We start from the raw sequence: 27,350 nt of genomic DNA on the forward strand, positions 1-27,350 counted from the left end.
AGCTAGTTTATTCACAAAGTACATGAATAATCTATTTGAAATAGCGATTAAATTTCTACAATTTTTTTGTTTAACAAAGGTTTCACAAAAATCATTTCTTTTAAATAGCGTTTCCATGCATACGCAACGATGATGTTAAACTATTAAAAATTTTGTATTGATCAAATTAAACCAAATTAGAACTCATATCTCTATCATTTGCATTATTTAATCATAATAAGATTGAAAATAGCTTGGAAAATAGTATACAAAATTTTAATAAACTTGTGTTCGGTGAAAAATAATATTTAAATCAAAATAAAAACACTGAGGTCTTCTCGCTGAATTTTATTTATAAAATAAAATTTAAAAATTTATCGCTCTCAAGAAGAAAACAATGACATAATTAAACAATATATCAGATAAATCATGATTTTTGGCTACGAATATAATTCTAACACGATTGCTGTTTCGAGCAGAATGAAAAGAAGAAAAATTTTCCAATTTTTGGCGAGAATACCAACTTTTCCGCGCCAATGATTATGAGCCATAATTTAACGTCCAACAATTGGCGCGCGGGATTCGTGGCAGTCAATTGCCTGGATTTTCCGAAATACCAATGGGGCACTAAAAGTGATTAAATTACTTGGGAAGCCGGCATTCGGTAAACTAGGCGGTGATTGATACATGTGGGTGTGCGTACGCGTTGCGCACGAGTGACGCGCGATCATTTATGCGTGCGTGAATGTGTGTATGTGAGACTGACATCTGTTTACTTGCTACAGATTTATTCCGACATTGTACGATCGATCGGTTTTCATCAGAGATCTAGACATCTGGCGGAGCGACGTATCGGCGAGAACGGTTAAACAAAACGCCGGCTTCCTTCCTTTCTCTCAAAATTCATCAAGCACAAATATTTTCTCGCTCATAAAATGGCACGTCAAAAAGTCGATTTGACGTTTGTTATTTACAGTTTGTTTGCTCATTCTATATCCATCTTTGTGCGTATATATTTTTCCTTTATTCGTGTCACTATTATTTTTATTTTTCTTTCTCTCATCTCTTCCTTTCTGCGCTAGCATATAGGTGTATGTATATGATATTATGAATTCAAGTTTGAAACACGCTATCGTATGTTGTATACTCGCTTCACTCCTGCGACTATTGCAGAAAAATTCAAGAAGCTCACGATTTCGCGGTCTTTCCCTCGCCGAATACAATTGCAATTGATTACCCCCGCGATGACTTTTGCGAGAAGCGAACGCGAGTTCGTTCCGCGCTCGCGCTATCAATTTCCATTTCGCGTTTCTATCCGGCATGGGCGGGCGTTTCCGTCGGCGTGCCGCATTTCTCAGGGAAATGGGAATCGATTTGAAGAACGCCGCTGCGAAACTGCAGTTGGCAACACGCCCTCTGCCTGTATGTCCCCGAGCGCCATCGGGTCATCCCTCTGATGTCCCATTCTGGCGGATCAACCCCTCGCGCCTTTCTTTCGCCATCCCGATCTTCTAAACGCGCGCTTTTTCACTGTCCACAAAATATCTTTACGACGACATGTGCGATGTGTCGCAGCTTTCCTATCTATCCTTTTTTTTCACTCTTCGTGGTCGGAGAATTTCGACTGTCTGACGAGATACGGAAAGCGCAATGAAGCCGCAAATGGGATAAGGGAAGTTGTCGAAGATCACGTTGTAAAGGGAGATTTGTGGTGTTAAAAGATAGATGGATTTTATTTTATAGTACTTTTTAACGAATCAGAAATTGTCAAAATTGGTTCGATAATTCGGTTCTGTTCATACGATGCGGACATAATATCACCGGATCTAAACGCAAATTTTATTGCAAACGCAAATGTCTCTGAATTATTATGCGCGTATTAAACGTTCGTGTAAGCTCGATCAAATGAAGCTAATTTGTAATATTGCGTTTCGTTATTAATTATGACTTCATTATACATAGACAAATTTAAAAAAAATAGTCCACCATCAAATTACTTATAGAGCAGTGATATTGTAAAAAAAAGGTAAAAATTCTTTATATTTCATAAATAAATAATCAAAATTTAATTTTATCAGTCATTTTAAATTTGAGAATTTATTTATCATAATCCTTATCATTTTTAAGCCGAGCATGCAACAGTTTCCCATCGCGAATAAACCGATTAGATATAGATATAGATAAAGTCGGATAATATAAATAGCAAGTAAATATGATCCGTATAATGTTGCTGCTTATAGAACGATAATGTCACAACATTACAAGATATTTCATTGAAAATGCTCTTCTTAGCGGACGTTTTGTTGAAAATTTTTGCCGGATGGATATTTGTCGACTGAACATTTTATCAAACGGACGTTTTATTGAATGTACATTTCATCGATTTGACGCGCACCATATCACACATCATGCATTCCCGTGTATGCAATATAATACCTGGCACATAACACATCAGAGATACTATATAGATATCATGCTGTCTTTATTTATCTTACAGTAATCTATATTATTTTCCCATCTGTAATCCAATTACGCGCTAATAACTTTTACGGAGAATCATATTACAACTAAATAAATTTAAGATAATAAAGAACAATATATGTATAATAAACATGACCTTACGACTGCTGTGCATTAATGTGGAAGTCGAAACGTTATGAAAGATTGAGTGATTTAAGAAAAAAAATCAATTGCCTGCAGGCCTAAGAAAGAGAGTTCAATAAAGCCGACATTGTTGTATCACGTACTCGATGTGCTGTCCAGAAGCGATATATCCGGAAATTGAAAGTTTCCTATCGGAGGCGGAGGTAGTCCGCAGGCGACTGGCAGGTAGGAAGAGAGATTTGTCTCACCGTGTCACGGGAGATCACTATTTCTTTATTTCGTATCACTCCGAGCAGAATCGGTCTTCGTGGTCGGCGGGAATATTCGACGACTCGACTGGGTAATATGCTATGTTATAATATCATCTCCCGGGAATTGGATTGAGGTAACAACGAGTAAGTTGGCACGCATATATGCGCACATATATATATTGTACATTGCGATCGTGTGCTCGTCGCGAAACAAATCGATTATTTGCGGGATCGTCGTATGACTAATTGTTTCGAAATCAAATTTTTGCGCAAATTGTACTAGCAGATACTCCTCATCTTTCTATCATCCCACTTCCTCCCCCTCCCTCCAACCGCCGAATAAACGCAGAAGTAATTCCTCTCCTAAAGCGATTTCATCCCCCGTATATTTCCATTTGCATTCGACTTAAGCGTTTCATTTGTCATCATAGAGTTGCAGTATACTTCCGTACGGACGTTCTCTGCTTTCGATTTGCCTCGGATTACAAGGATTATGCGGTCATTGTGGATTTCCGTTTGCGAAATTTCACTTAAAATAGCAAATATAAATGTCTGGCTATGATTAATTTCTTAATTCATTGATAACGTTTAGTTCAAGAGTATTCTTACATGTATGAAATGTAAATAGTTCGATGAACTGACAAGGAAGTTTCCATCTTTTCCCAAGTTTAATATTTCAAGTAATTGATAATTAAGTTTTAATTTAAATGCTAGCCAATATCGTCAAAAATCACTTGGGAAAATTTTGTTTTACGTATTTTTGGGACATTCGTCTCGGCATGCCTCCGTTTTAATATTAAATAATTCGATAATTATTAAATCCTCTTATAATTTTTAAATCATGAAAAATTAAGCACAACTTTATTAAAAAAGTAACCAAAACAATTCTACAACAAGTGAAGTACGCTTCACTCTTTACATTTGACAAATGTTTGTTCGTAGAATTTGATTGTAAATTATCAATTACAATTAAATTATTGGTTTTACTGCAGATATATAATTGAATTAGCGTGTTTCCACCTGTATCGTATTGCCACACACATGTAACACGAACACTATAGGAAAGTGCTGACCTAGTTGCGAACCAAGAGATCGATCGAGGAGGAAGAACAGAGTGTCTTCTATGAAATTACATTCAATTCTACGACTGACAAAGGAAGCGGAGTGCTGTTGCCGCCATTTCCGAGGAAAATGAAAACGCGCTGTAAAAACAACAATTGTCGGTAAAGTACGCTTCACTCATTAACGAACGAATAACGAAATAAAATAATCGATTATTGTTACTGCGTATACATATATATATACATATATGTATATATATTGCTACATAGGTCATAAATTACTAATGCAATTATCTAAAGTGTTCAGTAATATTCAGTAATCGCGCCGGATTATACTACAATCGGTCCAAATAATTGTCGAGTTCCATAATTGGGCTGGGATTTGACTTCGCGTACAGAATACAGTTTCCATTTTAATTTCAGAAAAAGTGTATGCTAATTCTAGTGCCAATTGTAATAATAACGTAGCAATGAAATTTTCAAAGCATTTAAATTCATTTAAAAATTTCTTCGACATCACTGCTACTGATCAACCTTTTCAAATAAATGCAAAGCCGGTTATTAAGCAAATCTATTTTCGAACGATTTTCTGGAAATTAAATTAAATCTTCTTAAATTGCATTTTCTTCGACTCTTACAATTTTGCATTTGTATTTTAATATATCTTTGCAATTTCAAAGAAATCATTCTAATAGAAAAGATTTATAAGGGGATATATATATATATATTTCCCTTCATTTCTTTTTCCTCAGAAATGCCTCAAGTTCATCCGCGTTTCCAGTTCATTCTCATATGCGGAGACACGTGTGTACTTCTCCCTTCTTACGAGCTCCTTTCTTTCCCCAATTTCTTTTCAGCAAATTTATCCGGCACTCGTCGTGTCACTCGGCCCGAGATTACACGACGTAAAGCCTAGCGGGAGTGCCAGTTCTCTCCTTTCTATTTGCGCAAAGAAATCTCGCGGTCCAGCTTGGCGTGGAGACGCGACGCGACAGAACGGACGTTTATCTTGTGCCAGGCGCAACAAATCTCTCACGATGAAAAATCATTTCGAGGAAATGGGACGGAATTTTTGCTCCTTACGATTTATCAATGGCGATATCAGAACGGACGACCGGTCGGATAAAAGTGTCAACTTTCGGCATCGATATCGAGAGCTTCGAGTTAATGCCTTGTACACAATACCATTTTTTCGAGTTTCTGAGATATTTTGCTACAGAAGATCGTATTCTTCTTCTTTCGTATTTCAATTTCTCATAACGTCTAGTGATACAGTCATTGTTAAAAAAAAAAAAAAAAAAAAAAAAAAAAACTGCGAAATACCCGGGAAAGACCATTAGATATTATGACAACTTATTCTGAATAAAAAAATTTTAGTTACATCTTGATTTCTTGCAATGTAGCTTTTGTTAACAAGTAAACCACTGTGTATAAAAATTACTTAGTCTTATTTTAATATTTATTTTAATTTTTAGACAATATTTCTGATACTCTTTTCTTTTCAATTTTCACAACGTAACAAGCAATCAACGAAGGCTTCCCCACGAGGGCGAAGGCTCTGAACAAATCGATACCGCAGAAGGTTAATCTCCAAAAAGCGGCTACGTCAATACCACGCATTTAACGATTCCAGTGATAACAGTAACGGCACCTGCGAGCGTTATCAGTTGCCAGTCCAGTTAAAATCTCCCGTTCCCAATTCACTCGCGGCCTCGCCAAGTCTGAGTAGACTAATCAAACTGTCGCTTCGCGGGTTTTCTTTCTCTACCTTCCCTTCTTTTTCCATCATCAATTTCGTATCAAACATGCCACTCGCACGTGATTGCGTCACGCAATATGTCACATCGACGCGATAGACGATCGGGTATTCGAAAAATCGGTTGTTTCGGCGTGCCGCGACGCTGTTGCCACCAGCGCCGTCGTTCTCATCATCGTGGACGCTAAAGCTACCGTCCGCGGTAAGGCAAAAGTCATTTTGGCCGGTAATTAGTTGCCCGAGTCGCGACAAATTGAAAAAGTTGCTGAGAAATGGGACGCAATTTAGTCCGCGGCCGCACGCGCGCGGCCGCGCGACGTTTTCGCGACGATAATCGAGCCCGCTGTTGCTGCCCGCGCAACGCCACGACGCAAATCGAATTCTTCCACGTTTCTTCTTCCGTTGCTTTTCGTGTTTTCTTTTTTTTCCACTCGTTAGACACGTTTGCCGGCCAACCCGCGAAACTTTGCACTGTGACGTCTTGCATTTCCGCTGGAACGTCGAGCAAGTCGCTGCCGGTTTTTCGTGATAAATAGCGACAATCAACTCTTAAACGTATAATTTTTTCCGTTTCTCTTGACGCAAGCATCGAGTATAGTGTTGAGATGCAAGTTATTTGATAAAACGAAACTTGTTATCGGAAAACAGATTGTTCCCTTGTAATGTATGTATTCTACCGTTTCGTAACAGACACTCCCAAGAGGAAATCCAGGGATTATTTTCGCACCGGATTAAGATACAACATTGATTTAGATATCGTTTTAAAACTTTCGATAAAAATTCGATTTGCTCGTATTTCTGCGAAATTGTTTCATAAAGCTTAAATTGCTGTACATATTGCAAGATACACGTGCACGTATGTACAGGTATTGAATAGCAAAACAGTTTTATATACTTTTTAATTTTCGCTTAGACACGCTATATCTATAGCGTTTAACAGATAAAGCGGGATTTGTCTACTAATAGATAATCCGCTTTCCTTTGTCCAATGTTAATCGAGAATTTCGTGACAAATGTAGTGCGGCAAAAAATCGAAGCGATTCTACGAACAGCGCGATTGTCGTCGGCACGGGCGTTTTCGTCGATCGGCGCTTTCTTTTTTCCTCACATCCATCCGCCGATCGTCGTTTCGCTTCTCCTTCTCCCCTTTCTCCTCTTCATTCGCGGCCATTATCTCGGACCGATAATGACGTTCATTATTTTTTGTTACTGCAGCGTGCACAGGGTAATGGCAGGTCGAGGGCGGGTATAGAGGAGGGTGTTCGTTAGCGCCCCGGAGAATCATACGATGTCGTTATGCGATTACGACGTTCGCATCTACGGAGTGGAAGCGCTTCCGGTTCTTCGCGCCCGCACCAGACGGTCGATGACTCCGTTTTTCTGTGCCAACAATCGCGTTCGGGGTCGCGGGAGGACGCGGGGAAGGGGGGGGGGAGGGAGAGGCATGAACGAGAAGGAAAGTGCGAGATAAACTGTTTAATTGGCGACAAATTATACGCGTTCGGTCCGCCATAATTCTCGTGCTTTCTTCGCAACGCGCGACTGAACGCGATGGAGAGATAGCAGGAGGTGGAGCTGAGAAGGTAATTATTTTTGACTTACGACTTTCTCGCCTCACGTCTACGCATTTCACGTATCTCCGTTTTGACGCTTAATACATTTTGCCATTCAATTTTCACGTCGCGCTCGGGAGTATCAAATAACACGATCGGATGATTACTATTCCGAATTAATGTGGAAAATATGGCAATATTTCTAATTTTGTTTTTTAATTAAACTTATGTAAAACACCACGACGTGATGTGTCCTCGTTTGACGGCAAAAACAAGGTCGCTTTTTTTTTTTTTTGTGAATTATCGCACTTTCTTTCAGCTGCAGATTCTGCAAATCGCAACAATTCTGCAATTTATTTTCCTTAGTGACAACTGATGGAAGTTTGCAATTCATCACAACTTTTTGATTTTCCACGCAAAACATGTTTTTAATTAAGCCCGAACTCAATATTCAGTTAAAGCAAAATTCGCTTGAATATTCACATGTTTTTTGGTGTATGTTTTCTGGGAAATGCGGTTAGTCGTGAGAGCAGGAATCGATTTCTTGGCATAGAAATATACCTATGATGGATGCACCGATTGAGAAACTGACAACCGTTGATGTTATTTAAGACGGAAATATGGGTCAAGCCTTTTTCGTTCATCTGTCGTCTTTCTTGTTTTTCCCCTTCATCTTTAAGGCACCAAACGGTAAAACAAATAGAAAGAGGAACAGGTTGGTCTACGTCTTTGTTGCTTTACGATCAACGATTTATTTTTGGCCACCCGCTGGGCATTCGCCAATTCTTAAGGATTATCTTACTTGTACCACCGGCGATGTAGTCATGATATTTCGATTGAAATATATCGATTGTATACAATAAACATTCGATTTAATAGTCCGATAGTCGCGTTGCATTAAATCACGTGTCCGGCACGATGAAATTCATGTGCCAAAAATAAATCAAAAATTGAAAATTAAATTATCGCCATTTGTTAACGCAAGTATAATAATTTGTGTAATAATTGCATAATAATTTCTGTTCCATATTCATTAATAATGCATAATAGACTTTAAAAATATCGACCGTCTTTGTTGGCTGATATAAAGATAAAAAAAATAAAACTATATTGTATCACATGATATGCGATATGTCGCGCGGTATAACTTGATAATTAATTAATTGTTTTATCTCTAAAATCGGATTACTGCGTAATGTGATAAACGATAGGATTATTCGTTTATTTTTAACTACACATTGAAAAAAATACGCGACAGAGCGAAATCTCAAAGAAGATTTTAAGAAAAGCACCGCGGGTGGTTCTTCACCGATATTTTTTCTCGCTGTCGTTTCTTTTCCATCGTTCGATATATCAAGAATAAAACCACTCAGTTTAACTGGTCGCTCATGCGAAATATATAATATACAGTGTACAATATCAGTATTCGAAGATTGTCTCATTGAGTGGCAAGTATTGCGAAATAAGCGAAGTCACCGCGATGTTCACGCAAAGGCTGCATCGATTATCGTTATTCCGCGGAAAGTGTTACGGCGTGACTCATCGTGTTATCGCGACAATACAGCTGTGCACGCATCATGCATATATCTGCATATGTGCGATCGAGCGGATAGACCGTATTATTAACGTGAATTATCGAGTGTGTCATAGCGGTTTATCGAATTTCCCTGTCGCGCTTCCTCCTCGTCCCTCTCTCGGTCATTCCTCTTTCAAGCTCAATAGTCGATGCATTTCGAGTTTCAGCAGACATTCAGTAGACATTCTATCGATATTGATCGTTACTGTCCGGTCAACTGACTTCAGGGTTGTCCTGAATATTTTAGAATTCTCCGTAGACACGAGACTGGACGGCGTCGAGTAAAGAAGGAAGATTACTTTCGTCCCCGCCTCTTCATCGACCAGAATGTCCTTTTCATTTTTCCACCCTAATTTCGATAACTCGCTAGCTATACAAATCCATCTTTTATTCATACATATTTTTTATTTAGAAAGTTCCGTACGAGATGAAAACATCATTTTCCAATATACGTAAATTAATGAAATTATTAATTTGCGATGAAATATTTAATACTTTATCAGAAATTAATTTTTCGTGATTTTAGTTTACACGTTAATATGTTCAACATTTTTGCATTAAGACATCATATTAAAGAAATTTAACGCTTGTGATATTTTTATAGCAATTTTTCAATTTATTGATCCCTCATTGTGGAATATTTTCACATTTCATTGATAATTATATTTATGTCCATATTTTCTTCGACGGGATAATTATCTATTTTCCATCAAAACATAATTGAAATATTGTAAAAAAACCTTTCTTGACATGTTATATTTCCTCAGTTCTTAGCTGTATTCGCATTATATAGTCTTACATATATTTTCCGAAAGAATGGTTGACGCGTCTTCGATTACGAGGGATTTTCTGTAACGCTATTTCCGCGCATCCATCGATCGCGCCAAAGCGTTCGCCGTATAATGGTTTCATTTTCCATTTGTACCTCGCCTACTAACGCTCCAATATCTCTCGTCCCGCCGCGCTTTAATAATATTACGCATTGTTGCGAGCGCGGTATGCACGCTTGTAAATTCGCCACGGTTTTCCGCCAATTTCGCGGCTGCGAGCCAGGCGCGCTCCTCCCCTTCCTTGCCGCAAAATCGCCGCGGGATACTCCGCTATTTCGATTATAGACGTAAATATCTTTTTTTCTGCCCGGCGTCAATTTACACGCACGAAACCCTCGCCGATAACAAAAGTCGTGCGCAACATTTTTCTAATGAATTTTAACGATACCGAAATGCGGCTGATTCTACATTGAAAAGATGAATTTTAATTGGAATTTTTATATTGCATGATAAAATAAATTTTTCAAAATTGTTTTAAATACATGCGCTTCAATTATATACGGTACAATACAATATGATATTCTACTTGCAAAACATCGTTCAACAGTAATTGGTAGCTGTCTTTCCCAATAATTGATGAATTTAACGAATTTTAATATTAAAATATTCCTCTGCAAATGGAAGAAAACTGATGAAAAAATATATATCTGTAATATTCTTCAAGTCAATAAAAATAATAAAATACTGCAATTTTGTCTCAAATAGCATATATAACGATGATATTAGCAATGATGTATGCAACTATACATACACATATATGCAACTTTATTAATTTTTCTCTTGTTTGTATAACTGTGCTCAAATAGATGTTTATGTCGGAGTATATTTCTAAATTATACCAGTTTTTTTTTTAAATCTGCGTACATTTAACAATACGTCTTACTGACAAAGAATACTGTATTACGGAATAATTTAAAAATTCTAAAACTGTCGCAAGATTGGAAATTGATCAGTGCGAATCGTGCGTACGAAATGAGGGAATTCCTTTCGCTGGTTTTCACGCGAAGTAAATCTGCCGTTGGGCAAGCAAGAGCAGCGTTAAAATGCGTTGGTGCACTCGGCGAGGTTGGGGGAGGCTGCGGGAGGGTGGCAAAAGGAGCCAGCGGTAAGAGAAGCGGCTAGAGAAAGAGTGGGAGAGAGAGAGAGAGAGGAAAGATTCCGGGCTCTCGAGTCATTTCTCCGAGCCAACACAGACCTCTCAACTCGACGCCACTCGTGGAAACGAAATCTGATACGAGAAAAGCTAAACTCCTTCAAATGCACAAGCCGTCCTCTGTTCGCCCTCTACCTCCTTTTTCCCGCCCACACCAGCTTCTCTCTCTTCGTCTCCTTACTCCCCCACTCGGAGTTTGCAACCCCTCTGAACGCCCTCTTCGTTCTCCGCCGTCTCTTTCTCGTCCCTCCTTTCGACTCTTGCTCCTTTCAGCTACCTACTTATACTCAGTCAACCCTTTTCATTGCGAAAACGTCGTTCTGCAATTCACCCTTTCCCTTCTTCCGCTTTTCCATCTTTCTCCCATTTTCTCTCTGTTTCTCTGCGCGCTTTCTTCCCTTTTTTTTATGCGCCGTTTGAGGACGCTTCACTTCCTTGTCAGCATTCCCTCTTTCTCTGCGTCAGAGAAAACTCCCGTTCTAGGCTTCTTTTCTATCACTCCATTCCATCGAACATTGCCCATCGCACGCTCTTCTTCAAGGAGCAGCCGCTCGACTTCCGACTATTTAACCCTCTTAATTAACAGCCGGTATAAGAGCCTCAGGTTCGATCTCTTCCATGGCACGCGACCTTCTTTGAAAGGAAAGTCGAGTGGAGCTTTTCGCTTTTTACTTTCGGCCATAAAAAGTAAGGGAAATTTTGATGTAATTCTACAAGGTATCGAGTAAACTGAATAAGAATTATCAAATAACAGAAGTAAGCGAATTATTATTTTCCGATTATTCCTATCGTATCTCATTGTACACAAGTATCTTTTTTTTGCTTTATTGTTACAAAATTAGACAATCTTCTCCAAATAACTGTTTCGCCATAAATCGTGTTATGTCGGCGATGAATCATGCTACTGTGAAATTCGGTCGGTGCCAAAGTGAAATCCTATTCGCGTGATGCATCAAATGATGTATAGTTTCAGTAAATCGCATGTGCAGGAAAGCAATAAATTGAAATTGCATCTTCATTATGCAGTTTGTTAAGCTCATTCGTTGCATCCGTTATTTCTCCGAAGTAAAACAAAAAAACTCGTAGTTTAATTTATTCACACAAGTATTTTTCTTGGAATCAATATTTCACTATTAATTGTTAAAATTAAATTGTAACATATTGCAAATATTTAAATGACAGACTTAAATAATGCAAAGCAATTAGATTTCTCGCAAAAAAAAAAAAAAAAAAATGAAAAAGCTTATGATTTGTGTATTGTAAAGATATCAATATGACAGATATGACAGAATATGTATATGTATGAAATAGTACACTGCCGGTTTTTTAGTGATTTAAACAGTCGTGCAGTTTATTGTACATTTACAACTACTGCAATGCTCAAGTGTGAAAAGATGCCTGAAGCAATGCCAAGATGATGCTGCCGCCGAACGATACACAAGGAAAGCTTGTTATTTCGCTTCGCTCGATAGGTCAACAAAACTTTGTTTTTTCGACAAAACAGTTTGCAATAAAAATGACTTGAAATCATTTACAAATTTAATACTATGTCTGCGCAAAAAGCGGTGTGTAGAATGTCTGAAGAAGTGTCAAGTATACATTTGACACGTATGTTCCCGTAATTAAAAGAATTCTATTAATTTAATATCTTTACACATAAATATAAGGCTTATATTTATAAGCATTAAGTTAATAAGTAATAAAATACTAGAATGTAATTATTTCTAACTGTACAGTATTTAAGCAATTAAAAATCAAAGATGATGGAATTATAGCTATCGTAATATATGATACATTATTTGAAACTTGCAATATTTAAAATTCTATTATCCAAGTAATAATGAAAAGATTATTCTTATAATTTCCAATGAATTGGATGGAAAGACTTCTAGAGAAAACTGCGTAATTTACAAGATATTTAAAGGAATAATTGTTACATGTTATTAAATTTCTTCGTTAAAGAAAGCTTTCAGAGATTTTAAATAACAAAATATCACATTTAATCAATGCAATTTATTACGATTCAGTCACATTTAACATATCAAGCATTGTCGACGGTCCGCACGCGGCTTTATAGAGATCGTCGCACGCTCCACACGCTTTCGCTTTCGATCGATAATAATTATTCTCGTAAATTCAGGCATAAGCGCGCGCGTATGAAGGGTAGAGGCTGGGAAGGGGGAGGGACGGAATCGCCGGGCCTGCTCGGTTAAATGCTCGTAATGACGTCTCGTAATTGCATCGAAAGTTTCCAGGGAAACTGTAATTATCGTACGGGCTCACTTCCAACGATATCTTCGTTCCCCGTCCGCCTGTAATCGACGGGACGCCAAACCTGAAGAAAGGAAAGCCGCTTTTCCGACGGAATATTTTTCCAGGCGGGCGAGGACGGCGTTATCTCGAATCGAAAAGAGGATCGAGGGCTTCATAATGGAGTCCCGGCCTCGGATATTCGAAAGAGAGAGAATGCGAGGAAGAGAGACGCGCTCAAAAGTGCGTCATTTAAAATTTCCTCTAATCCCCGCTCCAATTAAATCAATTAGCGCCGACGAAAAGATTGTTTAATTCTCTTCATTTGTATACGCCACGATTCTCCTGTGTATACTTTCTGTTATAACCGCCATTTTTAATCCGCGACTTTGCTTTGTTAAATTCCGGCATTCATTTTACGAAATCAATAGACGTGCATACTGTATAAATTTTTCACCTACCTTTACAAATTTCACAGTTTTAATAGTTTGCATTAATATCTCAAATTATATATAACATATAAAGGCAATAATGATTATCGATTCAATGCGATTAACGCGATGTTGCTTGTACTTATTCATCAATTTTGCAATTCTAATAGTTGTTTTTATTGTCCGCATAAAATCGATAAAAACCAGAGAAAGTAACAATTGTTCATCATAATATCAACAATATATTTTGTATTTCACGATAAAAAAATGCGTTGTTTTGCGCGGAAGACACAGCTTCGGCAATAAATAGATGTTTACGACAGGTTATTTTGCTTGTATCGATGATTACTCAAAGATTCATCGAGCTGCCATGTTGATTTGAATAATTTATTCGAACGATCAACTGTATTAATATTCATTATTCGGTCAATCATCGGCACTCGGATAATTATCTACGTAAACGTTCATTATTCGGCTAAGCGGATGCGTCTGCCGATTGATTCAGCACTCCGCATATGCCAAAGCTATCCAAACATTTCTATCAACAACAACGCTGACACATACAGTAACAATCGTGATTTGTGATCCAGAGGTGACTAAATATGTGTTCCGTTCGAAGGATAATCACTCCTAATATTTATACAATATCACAGCTATGTTAATACTTCCATTCACGTCTAGAGATAATCGACTCAGTCTTTGCCTGCTCGCGATGAACCGACTGCACGAGGTTTAATACTAAAGAATCATTTTCTTTAGCCAATTCTACTTTTCTCTACATGTTTCGCAGTAATTATTAGTTAACGCAATTAACTTTGAGATCGATTATAACTGATTCACTTACCCCACTAAAGGTCTTGACGTTATGAAGAGCGTTCTGCGCTGCCAACGCCGCTTTTCTAGTGTAAAAGGTGACAAAGCAACATCCTGGAACAGAAAATTAATGAACAGTTAATTAGATATTTAACGAGAATTGAAGCAATTGATTATATCGCTAGCTGAAAAGATCGCAAGACTGGCATGTTTCACATCAATTAAATAATTCTTGTTGCGAATCCGTTACCGAGGCGCCTATATGAAGTTAGCCCCCCATTTTTCGATTTTGAATATTTTTTTAGTTGTTCCAGGTTGTTCTACGTTTGTTCTATATTGTTCCAAAGTTATGAACAAAAAAATCGAAAAACATGACGGGAAAAGCAAAAAAACGATTTATTTTTGTGGCCACCCATTTTTTTTTAAATTCAAATTTTTTTGCTGTTCTGGATTGTTCTAATTGTTCTAAACATTGTTCTAAAATATTAATCCCCCTAAAAAAGAATTTAAAAAGATATAGCAAAAAATAGCATTAAGCGTCCAAATAGTATTTTTACATTTATCGCTATTATTATATTATGTTTTGACACCAAATTACATATTTAAGCTAAAAACGAATAGAACAACCCAGAACAACTCTCAGTTTCACCAGAACAAACATATAAAAGGCACTTTACTCTTGAAGGTAGAGAATTATTTTGTCTTTTTCGACCGATAATGTTACATCAGCGACACTAAAACCTAGAACAATGAGAAATAGACACAGAACAATCCGGAACAACTCTCAGTTTTGTCAGAACAAACGTTTAAAGAGCACTTTACTCTTGAAGGTAGAGAATTATTTTGTCTTTTTCGACCGATAATGTTACACCAGCGACACTAAAACCTGGAACAATGAGAAATAGACACAGAACAATCCGGAACAACTCTCAGTTTTGTCAGAACAAACGTTTAAAGAGCACTTTACTCTTGAAGGTAGAGAATTATTTTGTCTTTTTCGACCGATAATGTTACACCAGCGACACTAAAACCTGGAACAATGAGAAATAGACACAGAACAATCCGGAACAACTCTCAGTTTTGTCAGAACAAACGTTTAAAGAGCACTTTACTCTTGAAGGTAGAGAATTATTTTGTCTTTTTCGACCGATAATGTTACACCAGCGACACTAAAACCTGGAACAATGAGAAATAGACACAGAACAATCCGGAACAACTCTCAGTTTTGTCAGAACAAACGTTTAAAGAGCACTTTACTCTTGAAGGTAGAGAATTATTTTGTCTTTTTCGACCGATAATGTTACATCAGCGACACTAAAACCTAGAACAATGAGAAATAGACACAGAACAATCCGGAACAACTCTCAGTTTTGTCAGAACAAACGTTTAAAGAGCACTTTACTCTTAAAAGTAGAGAATTATTTTGTCTTTTTCGACCGATAATGTTACACCAGCGACACTAAAACCTGGAACAATGAGAAATAGACACAGAACAATCCGGAACAACTCTCAGTTTTGTCAGAACAAACGTTTAAAGAGCACTTTACTCTTGAAGGTAGAGAATTATTTTGTCTTTTTCGACCGATAATGTTACACCAGCGACACTAAAACCTGGAACAATGAGAAATAGACACAGAACAATCCGGAACAACTCTCAGTTTTGTCAGAACAAACGTTTAAAGAGCACTTTACTCTTGAAGGTAGAGAATTATTTTGTCTTTTTCGACCGATAATGTTACATCAGCGATTAGTGTCGATTAGTGTTTTTTTTGAATTTTTTTATTTTTTTAAATATAAGAGTAAAGTGCTCCTTATACGTTTGTTTTGACAAAACTGAGAGTTGTTCCGGATTGTTCTGTGTCTATTTCTCATTGTTCTAGGTTTTAGTGTCGCTAATGTAACATTATCGGTCGAAAAAGACAAAATAATTCTCTACTTTTAAGAGTAAAGTGCTCTTTAAACGTTTGTTCTGACAAAACTGAGAGTTGTTCCGGATTGTTCTGTGTCTATTTCTCATTGTTCTAGGTTTTAGTGTCGCTGATGTAACATTATCGGTCGAAAAAGACAAAATAATTCTCTACCTTCAAGAGTAAAGTGCTCTTTAAACGTTTGTTCTGACAAAACTGAGAGTTGTTCCGGATTGTTCTGTGTCTATTTCTCATTGTTCCAGGTTTTAGTGTCGCTGGTGTAACATTATCGGTCGAAAAAGACAAAATAATTCTCTACCTTCAAGAGTAAAGTGCTCTTTAAACGTTTGTTCTGACAAAACTGAGAGTTGTTCCGGATTGTTCTGTGTCTATTTCTCATTGTTCTAGGTTTTAGTGTCGCTGATGTAACATTATCGGTCGAAAAAGACAAAATAATTCTCTACCTTCAAGAGTAAAGTGCCTTTTATATGTTTGTTCTGGTGAAACTGAGAGTTGTTCTGGGTTGTTCTATTCGTTTTTAGCTTAAATATGTAATTTGGTGTCAAAACATAATATAATAATAGCGATAAATGTAAAAATACTATTTGGACGCTTAATGCTATTTTTTGCTATATCTTTTTAAATTCTTTTTTAGGGGGATTAATATTTTAGAACAATGTTTAGAACAATTAGAACAATCCAGAACAGCAAAAAAATTTGAATTTAAAAAAAAATGGGTGGCCACAAAAATAAATCGTTTTTTTGCTTTTCCCGTCATGTTTTTCGATTTTTTTGTTCATAACTTTGGAACAATATAGAACAAACGTAGAACAACCTGGAACAACTAAAAAAATATTCAAAATCGAAAAATGGGGGGCTAACTTCATATAGGCTACCGAGGCTAATGTTACAGAATTACGTCAATTTATTTCACAGTCGATGGTTTACGTCGTTTATCGACAGACTAATTTACGAGTTTCCGCTCCAATGCTGCGGAATTTTTGTAATCTGCCTGAGCAAAAAAAAAAAAAAGAGGAAGAAAGATACAAAAGTTATCGGAACATGTTGCCACTTTCTGGCAGTAAGCGAATGAAAAGTTCCGCACTCCGGGTCATCATACCCGATGCGGCTCCCACCAAGAAACTCTATGATAGACACGAATGGTCGTGGAGTTCGCGCCGCCGGTGACAGGTTCGATACGGGAGAGACGATCGGAGGGTAAAGAGTGAAGTCGGCTCTCGGGGACCTCATCAAGGATCTTCCGTATCCCCCGGATGTCGAGGCTGGACGCCATCCAAGCTGCGACCGGTCGATAGTTACGAGTTGCCAAAAGTTCGATACGCCGTTCTATCGCCGACGATCCCCGCCCCTATCTCGACTAACGCCATACACTCGACCCCTGTCCTTCTTCGGTATCTCTAACGTCCCAAGTGAATCGTTAGTTCATTTATAAAGTGGAATAAAGATGCTGGAACTTTGTATCGAATGGAAACTGAAAGAAATTCGCGAAATTGTGCTAAATACTGCAATGTAAATTTATGTTGGATTGTAAAATCAATGAAATAAAAAAATCTGCAGAAATAAGAATAAAAGGTCCGTGAAGAAAATTTATCGGATCAGAAATCTGAGAGAACAGTAAATTATATATGGAATTACGTGCATTATTTGAACTGTTATAACACATAATGCAATGTTGTTAAGACTGCGATTGGATTTTCCAAATACACCAACACACACTCAAGTGCTCTCCGAGCGCTAAGTAAATAACGGATAATTAAGGTTTCGCGAGCGCCAAGTTAATGACAGGTTAATAATGCAAGTTAATAACGGTTAGGTTGAATTAAAAGATTTTCTATTTACATTGTGTATACGAAATTATGATAAACCTGTAATGCGGCGCTGAGCACAGAGAGTGTAATTATAATGTGATCGCGGTAATAGTTTCGGTAACAAGCCTTCCAATTACTCGAGGAAATCCCGATATTCCGCAATGTTTTGTTTGGTAACGCGATATTCAATATCGCATTGAATAACGCATGGTACCGCGATGAATGCATAATTGCGAATCGTGCAACTCGATACATAGCGGAGGGACCGGAATGTTAGAACCGACGTATTAAGTTTGCCTAATCAAAAAAGGAGTTTGCTTCAGGCACAGTTACGTATAACATTACATTTTGATCTCCGTGTAACACGAGATTAAGCGCAGGAGAGCTCTGATTGTACAAAAATCATTGATTGAGCAAAATAATTTTCTAAAAAAATCACAGAAGCAAGTAAACAGAAGCGAATCAAACGCGTAATATTTTTCAAATATTAATTTAGTCTTTTAATTTCTCGCATGCATCTTTTATATAAGTTGAATAGTAATGAAATATAATAATAAAAATAAACGGACATAAATTCCTCATTCATCTAAAGATTTTGAAATTCGCAAATCGAGACTGTCTCATTCCGATTAAGGTAAAGTTCCTCGCGTGCATAGCAAGGGAAGCGACATTCTTAACATGTTGCCAGCACGTTTCCGTAAATTACGGCATGAAGACGCAGCCGGGGGTCGGAAAATTATGTTCCTGCGAGTAAGTAATCTTAAGGCATCATCGCTCGATAGACCTTTAAATCACCGTCTGCAAACTGCCCCCCACGCATCCCTTTCGCCACCCGCCGACCGGGCTGTGTAATGCTCGTGTCTACAAATGACCTCATTCGTCGAGGTACCAACGTCAACCCCCGCCTGCCCTTACACTCTCACTGTTGAGTTATTAAAGCTATATTTTTAGTTTCTTAAAATTGATTTTCGTTTAATTTAAGCTTCGTCCATATTTCCTTTTTCTTATCGCTTTTACATTATTCTATAATAATTGAGTTTCGCTTCTATTTAATAATTTACATCAATCCTGTTAATTGATTAAAGTCGCAATTGACAAGGAATTTATAATTTCAGCTTAAACTGATTGTCATAATACAAATGATAACTAAAACAAGGAAAGATAGTAAAACGATATTAATGCAGCACAAAGAAACAACACCGATAACTCGCTGGATCTAATGCGCCCGTGCCGCACAATGTAATTGTCGTGATTGCGCCACACGTGTTATATGCAAATTGAGATTAATAATTAATAAGTAAATTATTAAGCTGCATCGCGGCGCGCCCGGGTATTCCCAAGTGCACCTGCAACACGGTCCGAATGGCGATAGTTCCCACGACCGTGTCGAGTTGCGTAATTCCCTGCATTAGTTTTGACAGCGTGTTTTTGTCGGAGAAACAGCTTTGTCGGTTACAAGCGAGACGCTGCCAAAGATAGCGACGTTGTGAAACCGAGATATTAATTTAACGTCTCGCTAGAGACAGTCATACGCTGAATAAATAAGCAAAATTTATTCGCAGCACAATGATATCGTTGCGTGACGAATGTGCAGTGATTCATACACACATGCAAAGCGATTAGCGATTTGTGATTTAATCAAGAAGAAAATTCTCAGACAAACAGATGGCTGGAAATAACTATGCAATGTGAATAGCTGTTCGTTTAATGTCAACCACGTAATACACATACGAACCGGGGAGAGAATTATTCATAGCGTTGAACAAAACGATCATTGTTAGCAGGTTTAGCGCTAATGCCAACACGATATAGATTGTAAACCAATGCACTGAATTATTAACCAATTTATACGTTAATCCTCCCCAGCGCCGAATATAACTCGGAATAGTGGCGACCGAATAACGCCCAAGCGGAAAATTAGCTCGAGTTTTATACTGAAGCGCGGTAAAATTGCCGTTTTTCGTGATTGTGATTGCGGCCGGAGGAAATCCCAAGAAACGACGATGCGACGTTCGAGACGAGAAAAGGGACGTAGAATCTTTCCAGTTATCTGAGCGAACCGGTCGTCATCGTTATAAGCGAAGCACGAATTTAATTTGCGTCCTGAATTAGCCGTTTGCAAAAAAAAAAAAAAAAAAAAAAACAACACGGGTATAGGTAAAACAAACCTATCAGGAATATGCCCGCCATTAGGAATTCTTAATTATATGTCCGCCGTAATTATCACTAATTGGACGGGATTATGCTCGCGCGACACTTGGCGTATAAAACGTTCGGCGTTTATACGCTCTACGTATATTTCTGAAAGCCCTGAAAGCTCTGAAAGGCATCGCAGTACACGAGAAACCGCGGAACGCGAAAGACTATAGTGTGAGAGAGAGAGAAAGAGAGAGAAAGAGAGAGAGAGAGAGAGAGAGTGTCTGGCCTTTTACCTCTAGTAATGGTTGTAAGTTAAAAATAGAATACACAATTCTGAATCCCTCGAAAGTCCGCAATCAGAAATTTTAATAAAAATTTTTTCGATAGAAGTATCTCGATAGACCGGTATTAATATATTTGGGTTGGCAAAAAGAAGTGCATGAGAAACGTCTGTCATCATTGGACGCATCCTACCGTACGATCGACCGATCGGTAGCCGGAAACGCGCGCTACCTATCCCACGAGCTCGCGGCTACTAATACCTCGACGCCGATGCGTGATTAGTGTCCGCGGGGAAATCTACCGCGGACATGGTTGAGGGCTAATGCCCGTTTCTACCAAAACCCCCTCGCATGCTTTTCCGCGCCCAATACGAATGCAACTTGTTCGACGCGATCCGAATCGATCCGCTTCTCCAGAATCGTCGGAGGTCGCCACCGATGGAGATATTTCCAATTACAAGCCAAGTTGCAGAATTTTCATTCATAGTGCGAATACTACCGGAACTTTTTGTCGTTGAAACGGGTTGAATTTCTTCGTGAAGAACACGGTATCATCTGGTAATATTGCCAACGGTGATGTTTCTCACTTCCATCCGAGATGGGATGCTTCGAATCGCGCGTAAGAAGAGCGCCGGACGAAGCGCTGAATCGCTGAATTACGACGCTGTATTCCGCTGTGTCTGTGTGTCGACGGCGGTGGATAAATCAGAATAGCCATCGAATTCTCTCCAGCGGAAACGTTCTGACTGCAGCGGGTAATTTCATGGAACTTGGGAGAACGTAAATTTCCATATTATGAGAGGAAGAACCATGATATCGCGATCAAATAGAGTTTTCTTCGCTATCGTATTTAGAACCTTTCGACAGAGATTACGAAAGAAGCGGTTTTTAGCTGAGTTTACTAATTATTGCGGACTATTGTTTTTAGACAGAGATTAATTGACAGACGTAATTAACAAGTAGCAGAATCTGGTAATCTAATAATCAATATATTTGCTAATATTATATCAATATATTTTTCCTAATTTTAATATAATTTTAGTTAATCAAATTGGCAATGCTTTTTAATAACGATTTAACGATTTTACGGAATCTAGATTAAAGATGTATGCGTTTCAATTATTAACTTGTTAATTGTGTTTCAATTAGTTTAAATTAACATTCTGCAACAATAAGCAAAAACATTTAATAAATTATAATGTAATTCAGAAATAAGTGCGTAAAAGTTTAATATGCTGAGCGACAAAATGCTTCGTTGGTTTGGATAAAACTTTTTCATCGCGGTTACGGACAGAAATAAGTTTTATCGATAGAATGCGCGGTTTGTAATACGCGAAGTATTCTGGCGCACATACCCGTGTTTCAAAATAAAGACGGAGTCATGTTGACCGACAGGAGAACATCCGCACTCGCGTTATGCGCGGAATTTATCTTCACTCCGTAGTAAAATACGAAAAATTTTAAATATTTTTATTCGCACATTTACTACATAATTTTCGGTTGAATAAAGCCATGGAATTGGGTCATGGATTCGCCAAGGTACATAAAGGGCTACAACAAAGAGGTTCCGATCAATTTATTCAAGTTCCAATTGAAGAGATTCGCGGCAAAACATCGCAAGCGCGAGAGGTGGCGGAATTTCAGAAAAAAAAACATTTTATAATTTATACAAATATTTGATAAAAAAAAAGAAAATGCAGACTTTTCGAGAATTCAATCTCTCATCCTGACATAAACTTCCAAAGATATAAAGTAAATACATACATTTTGAGAGTCTTATTTGAATACTCTATTTAGAAAAACATATATGTGACAAACTCGACATTCAATTTAATATATTAAAAAGTATTTGCGGACTAAGAATTAGAAATGGATTGCCCGTCTAATTCGAAACACGACACTCAAAGGCATCGTTGCCCGAAAATCATCTCGCCTCAGTTATTATGTAGCAAGCATAAATCGAGTTTAATGAATAAAGATAAGACTGAGTTATGCTTGCGGTTATCTCATGGTCATTATCTATATAGAATGCTTGACCTTTGATATCAAGGGGGCATCGCTGCGAGGTGCAAACAGCGGGAGCGATACCGGTGTTCTGTTGAGCTCAGGTGTGTGGGTGCGCATGAACGGGCACTTCAAGCCGCAATGCTACCTTTGACCGATCAAGCAACGTAAATTCTGTGATTAGACTGAGAACAAAGACGAGTCTCTAAGGAACCCGATTCGATCACAATCAACTGCAGCTGCGCCGAGACGATCGAACCCGAATCGAAGAGGGAATCCCTTTGCGATATGGACCTTTCGATTCGAAGGATCTCTCACGTTCTCTCTCTCTCTTTCGCACTGCGCTTTCCTACGAGAGATATCTTCAGATTTGATTTGGACAAAGATCAAACAGAGATGTTGCTTCCAAGATGTTTCCTAGGATGGTCAACATTTGTAGAATACGTAAAAATAACTATCCTGGTAGTAAAATATTATTAGCAATATTTTTCATCTCGATTACGCCTTTTGCAAGAAGTTAATAATACATGATTATTGACCGATTACATATAAAATATAATTTAGTGCAAAACGAGATTGACGTAAGTAATCTTTGATAAAGAAGATAAATTATAAGTATCATTTATAATAGATTATGTATTTATTTACATCACTATATGCAAAAATTTAAAATAATTTTGATCCGTGCAAAAATTCAAACAAGAAGTTGGCTTACAATTATCTTTATTAGTTAAAGTTGCGAATTTTACTCATAAAACTTTACTGAAACAGAACATTTGTTTCATTGCAACCACTGTGCAATTTCGCATACGACGGAAGTTCTTCCTCGTTTACCGTGCATTAGTTTCCGGATTTCTGGAGCAAGAAGATAGTTTGCCGCGATCGACATCGATTTGTGCTAATCCGACTTAAAGATTGATCGAAGCCTCGATAGGATCTACGTTCCGTTATAGGTTGACTTGTATTGTCGGTCATGAAAGCTATCTGACCAAGAGAAACGTTCCAGTGGCGGAAATGGCGTAGCCGGAGAACTAAAGAGACGACATGGTGGGCAAGGCGGAGATCGCCGCGATAAACTTGAGACCTGCGATTTCTCTGGCAATCCCAGAAATGCAACCGGGAGCAACCGAGAGCTCGTCCTTGGACGAGAGTATTGGGTATTTTCAAATGATACGTGCTACGGTTTTGCGCGGCAAATCTGAAATGAGCACCGATATTGAGCTTAGTCAAGCGGAAGAAAATCGCGATGAAGAAGTTCGAGAAGCAAGTGGAGAAAGTATTTTAGCAGCTCTTTGAATAGATGAATAATCATGCGCTAAAGAGTTAGTCCGCGTTGTGAGCGTTCAAATCGTTCTATCCACAAATAATTTTTGTTGTTGTGAAACTATTATCTGAAATATCACTTTGTAAATAATTTCAGTTCTCTATTTACGCGATATTCAAAAGTTATCATTTTATGGCACATTTTTAATTTCCCCGATTTTCTTGTAAAAAATATTTTTTACTCTCGCGTTTATGCGAAATACTTATATAAGAAGTGTGAATAACACAAATGTACAAGTTGATTGCAGTCTCTTAAATAAACGACAATTTGCAATATATTTCGAATTACCTCCTGCCTCGTTAACAGCATGCCAGTTGCGCTCTGATGGTGCAAAATCGGGCGAATCGAGGCAATCAGGTGCGTCACATGGGATTTGCGGAGTCCTACGTGTGGAGGACACAACTCCCGCGAGACTTTTTGTGTATCCGATTTGCTCGAGAAACACAAGGCCCTTTTTGTCACGAGATTACATACGCGTCGCAACGAGCAGAGATGTATTCAAACATATAGATGTTTATGTACACGTATCCATACAGGATATTCCAAAGTTTCTCATCTGTGCATATGACGGCAACTAATATTATAAAATTCAAAGTTACGATATTTATTGAGGCGTAATTTCATTCATAAGCTAAATTGCTTGCAAAGATAATAAAATAAATCGAAAAAAATATTTAATTAAAAAAAATTAAATATCAGAAGTTAATTGTAAATTACAAGCAGTACTTTTAACTGCGTATTTTTTTTAATATAAAAATTATCGTGACAAGATAACGCTTTTATATCTTAAATTGGACAGTTATATTGAGATTTATTTTTTTAACAAGTTTTATTGTTGCATTTTATCAAAGTAAAATTACATTTATTAGACTAACAGAGTTTTTAAAGCTTTTTAATGAATTTTGCATATGAAAATTTCATTATTTATCTACGTGAAAAAACTGTATGCATAAAGTAAGAGCATCTGTTTTATAACATTTCCTTGCAACGACGTATCCTTCTAGAAATCATATGCATATTTCACAACCATGATCGTGATTTATATAATAAGTTTCTTTAATGGGAAATATCGGTAAGAGAGTAAAGAGATTGCACAGTCGCATTAATTATATATAACGCCATATCGGAACTGTCTGCTATCATGGTGGCTTAATTTAAAAGCATTCTATAGGTACACGTATGTAAATTCTACGTTTCCAATATGCTTTTGTTGGCTGGATGGTATCGCGATATATTTTTATCTGTTCATCATTAGTATTCCGGTCGCGTAAAAGATGGCTTCCTCCCACAGGATAATATCCCGCGCAAGAATCCGCTCGCGGCGCTTCGCTCCGCTCGCTTTCCACTCTGTTTCCTTACACGGTGGCCTGCTCCTGTCTATTCGTGCGCTTCGCCGTATCCGACGGCCAGTTTATGCCGATAAGATTCCTATTTGTTGCTGACCTTATTGCGATAAGCCCATTCGTTTCGCCATTCGAACGATTGCGCGAAACGCAATTGCTCAAAGTACAATGCTCACAATGTTGTCGATTTCGTCCTGTTAAGTATCGATTCGATACGCTTCTGAACGATCGTTCTCGCAGCCGTTTATTTTATGAAACATGTCCGAAACAAAGCAAGCGCAATTCGGTGTAGAAAAATGCTGAGAAATGGTTGGCGGCGATGCAGACGTTTGAGAGCTTAATTCAGCAATTGCTTTACGATTCAGGAAATGTAGCGATTTTTCCCTGACTTTTATCGTGATTTTCATTGATGTTTGCCGTACGTTCTCTTATTGATATCAGCCCGAATTTTCTAATCAAGCAATTGAGCTTGTGAATAAAATAAGACTTTATGAAAGACGAAATGTATTTAGATTGATTTTTAGGTTATTTTGAAGATAATAATTAAGATGAATGTAATGGATTTTTTAGCTTTTATGATTTTTTATTTTCAAGTTTTCAATAATTTTAGTACTTACGAAAATGGCTGGGTGCACTCTTAAAATATTCAAAGCTTTCCGTCAACATCGACACAATTGACTTTCAATTAGTTAAAAATCAATCTAAATGCCAAAATAGCTAGTGAAATGTGTAGCATGAACCTTAGAACTTGTAGATAAAAAAGCACGAGTTTTCCAACCACTATCTAGATAACTTTCGATTTGAAAACACCATTTATACTGGTGTTTTCAAACTGAAAGAATTCAATTGCATTATCGTGCTGCCAACCTTCGAACGTTGCGAGTAGCATAATGATTTTTCGAAAGAGACCGAGAGCGGGATACAGATATACTGGAAACTGATCCCGGAAAATCCTGGCGTGTTATCTCTAATACACGCGCGCATTTCGATTTCTGGACCGCCGAGAAGATTAATGGCGAGACTCCCCACAACGATGACCAGCCGACCAAGCGGAGCGAATAATCCAAATTGCTAGCAGCCAGTTAGTTAGTCGGCGGTCCCACTAATCTTGCCGATATTAATTCGCACGCGCGCGGCGCGGACACGCATGAGGACACGCGGCACATACACACCCGTTACGGCCTGGTGCAAGGATCCTGCGAGCAAGTAGTGAGGGTAAGCGTTAAGGTGGACGGCTAGCGGGATCACGATGATCAAGTATACGGTATAATAAACGGATCTGTCGACGTCAACGCCAGAAGGGGCCAGGAAGCAGGTGTCCCGTTCGTCCTGCGAGGCCAGAATGGTAGCGGATGGAGTCGCGCGTTAAGATGTTAAAGATAATTGCACGTTAATCGTGCATATATTTCGTTACATAATGGATAAAATATATGCCACATTTAAACACTAACGTATTACTATTGTATAATTAAATACTGCATTTTTAGATTCAATATTTTTTGTAGAGAGAACTTTAGAAATTCATTTGCTATACGTAAAGACATTCGATTCCATGTGAAAACCATCTCAATTTAAAGCTATTGGAATATTGGAATGTCTATGATGATAAAATTATGTTCTAATATAATCTGAAAACTGGGTCACAAATGGATTTCTTAAATGTAATAAACCCAAGAACTTGTAGAATGGAAAATTTATAGAATTGAAGAGATGCACAGTTTTTTCAGAATATATATAAAGTAAAAAGTTTGAAGCTTCAAAGGTAGATGAAAAAAATTTAAAACACTAAAAATGTATGATTCCAACATTCACATGAAATGACATGAAGTTTAATTGAATCTCAAATTCACAACTAAATCTTTGAATATGAGAAATAAATTTTGTTTAAAAAAAATGCTTACAAATTTTCCTGCCAACCTTAAAATATTAACCAAATACGCATTCTATTTTCTATCGTGAATATATCATAATCATAAAGTCTGTTTATGTTCTCTTCTTTCTTACTTTGGATATAAATGTCCGGTTTGATGTGGAATGACGCAAAATAATACATCTGCATATTACGTTCTGCTTATTATTACGCATGCCGTCGGGGGTAACATATGAACCATCTGCGGTATAATAAACGAATCAGTCTCCGTCAACGCCGCGGGGGAGTCGAGAAACAGGTGTCCTGTCTACGATGTCGCGCGTAAATAAATGATGCAGTTCGTCCATCCTCGCGAGCACGTTTACGAGTTTTGCAATATTTTCTTGGCATCGAAGA

The 27,350-nt window shown here is 37.7% G+C and overlaps 1 protein-coding gene across 24 annotated transcripts in view; it reads right to left on the reverse strand.

The window, feature by feature from the left end:
* Positions 1–27,350, reverse strand: part of LOC105676039 (CUGBP Elav-like family member 2) — a 339,661-nt gene that overhangs the window by 77,536 nt on the left and 234,775 nt on the right. For all 24 annotated transcript variants that reach the window (XR_010890354.1, XR_010890353.1, XM_067355660.1 and 21 more), the window contains one exon: positions 14,289–14,371. Coding sequence is in view for 22 of the 24 variants with exons in the window: in XM_067355660.1 (XP_067211761.1) it covers positions 14,289–14,371 (83 nt within the window). In the remaining 2 variants the exon portion in view is untranslated. The remainder of the gene's footprint in view (positions 1–14,288; positions 14,372–27,350) is intronic.

Source organism: Linepithema humile, chromosome 5 (assembly GCF_040581485.1).
Source record: "Linepithema humile isolate Giens D197 chromosome 5, Lhum_UNIL_v1.0, whole genome shotgun sequence".
In the NCBI taxonomy this organism is placed as follows: domain Eukaryota; kingdom Metazoa; phylum Arthropoda; class Insecta; order Hymenoptera; family Formicidae; genus Linepithema; species Linepithema humile.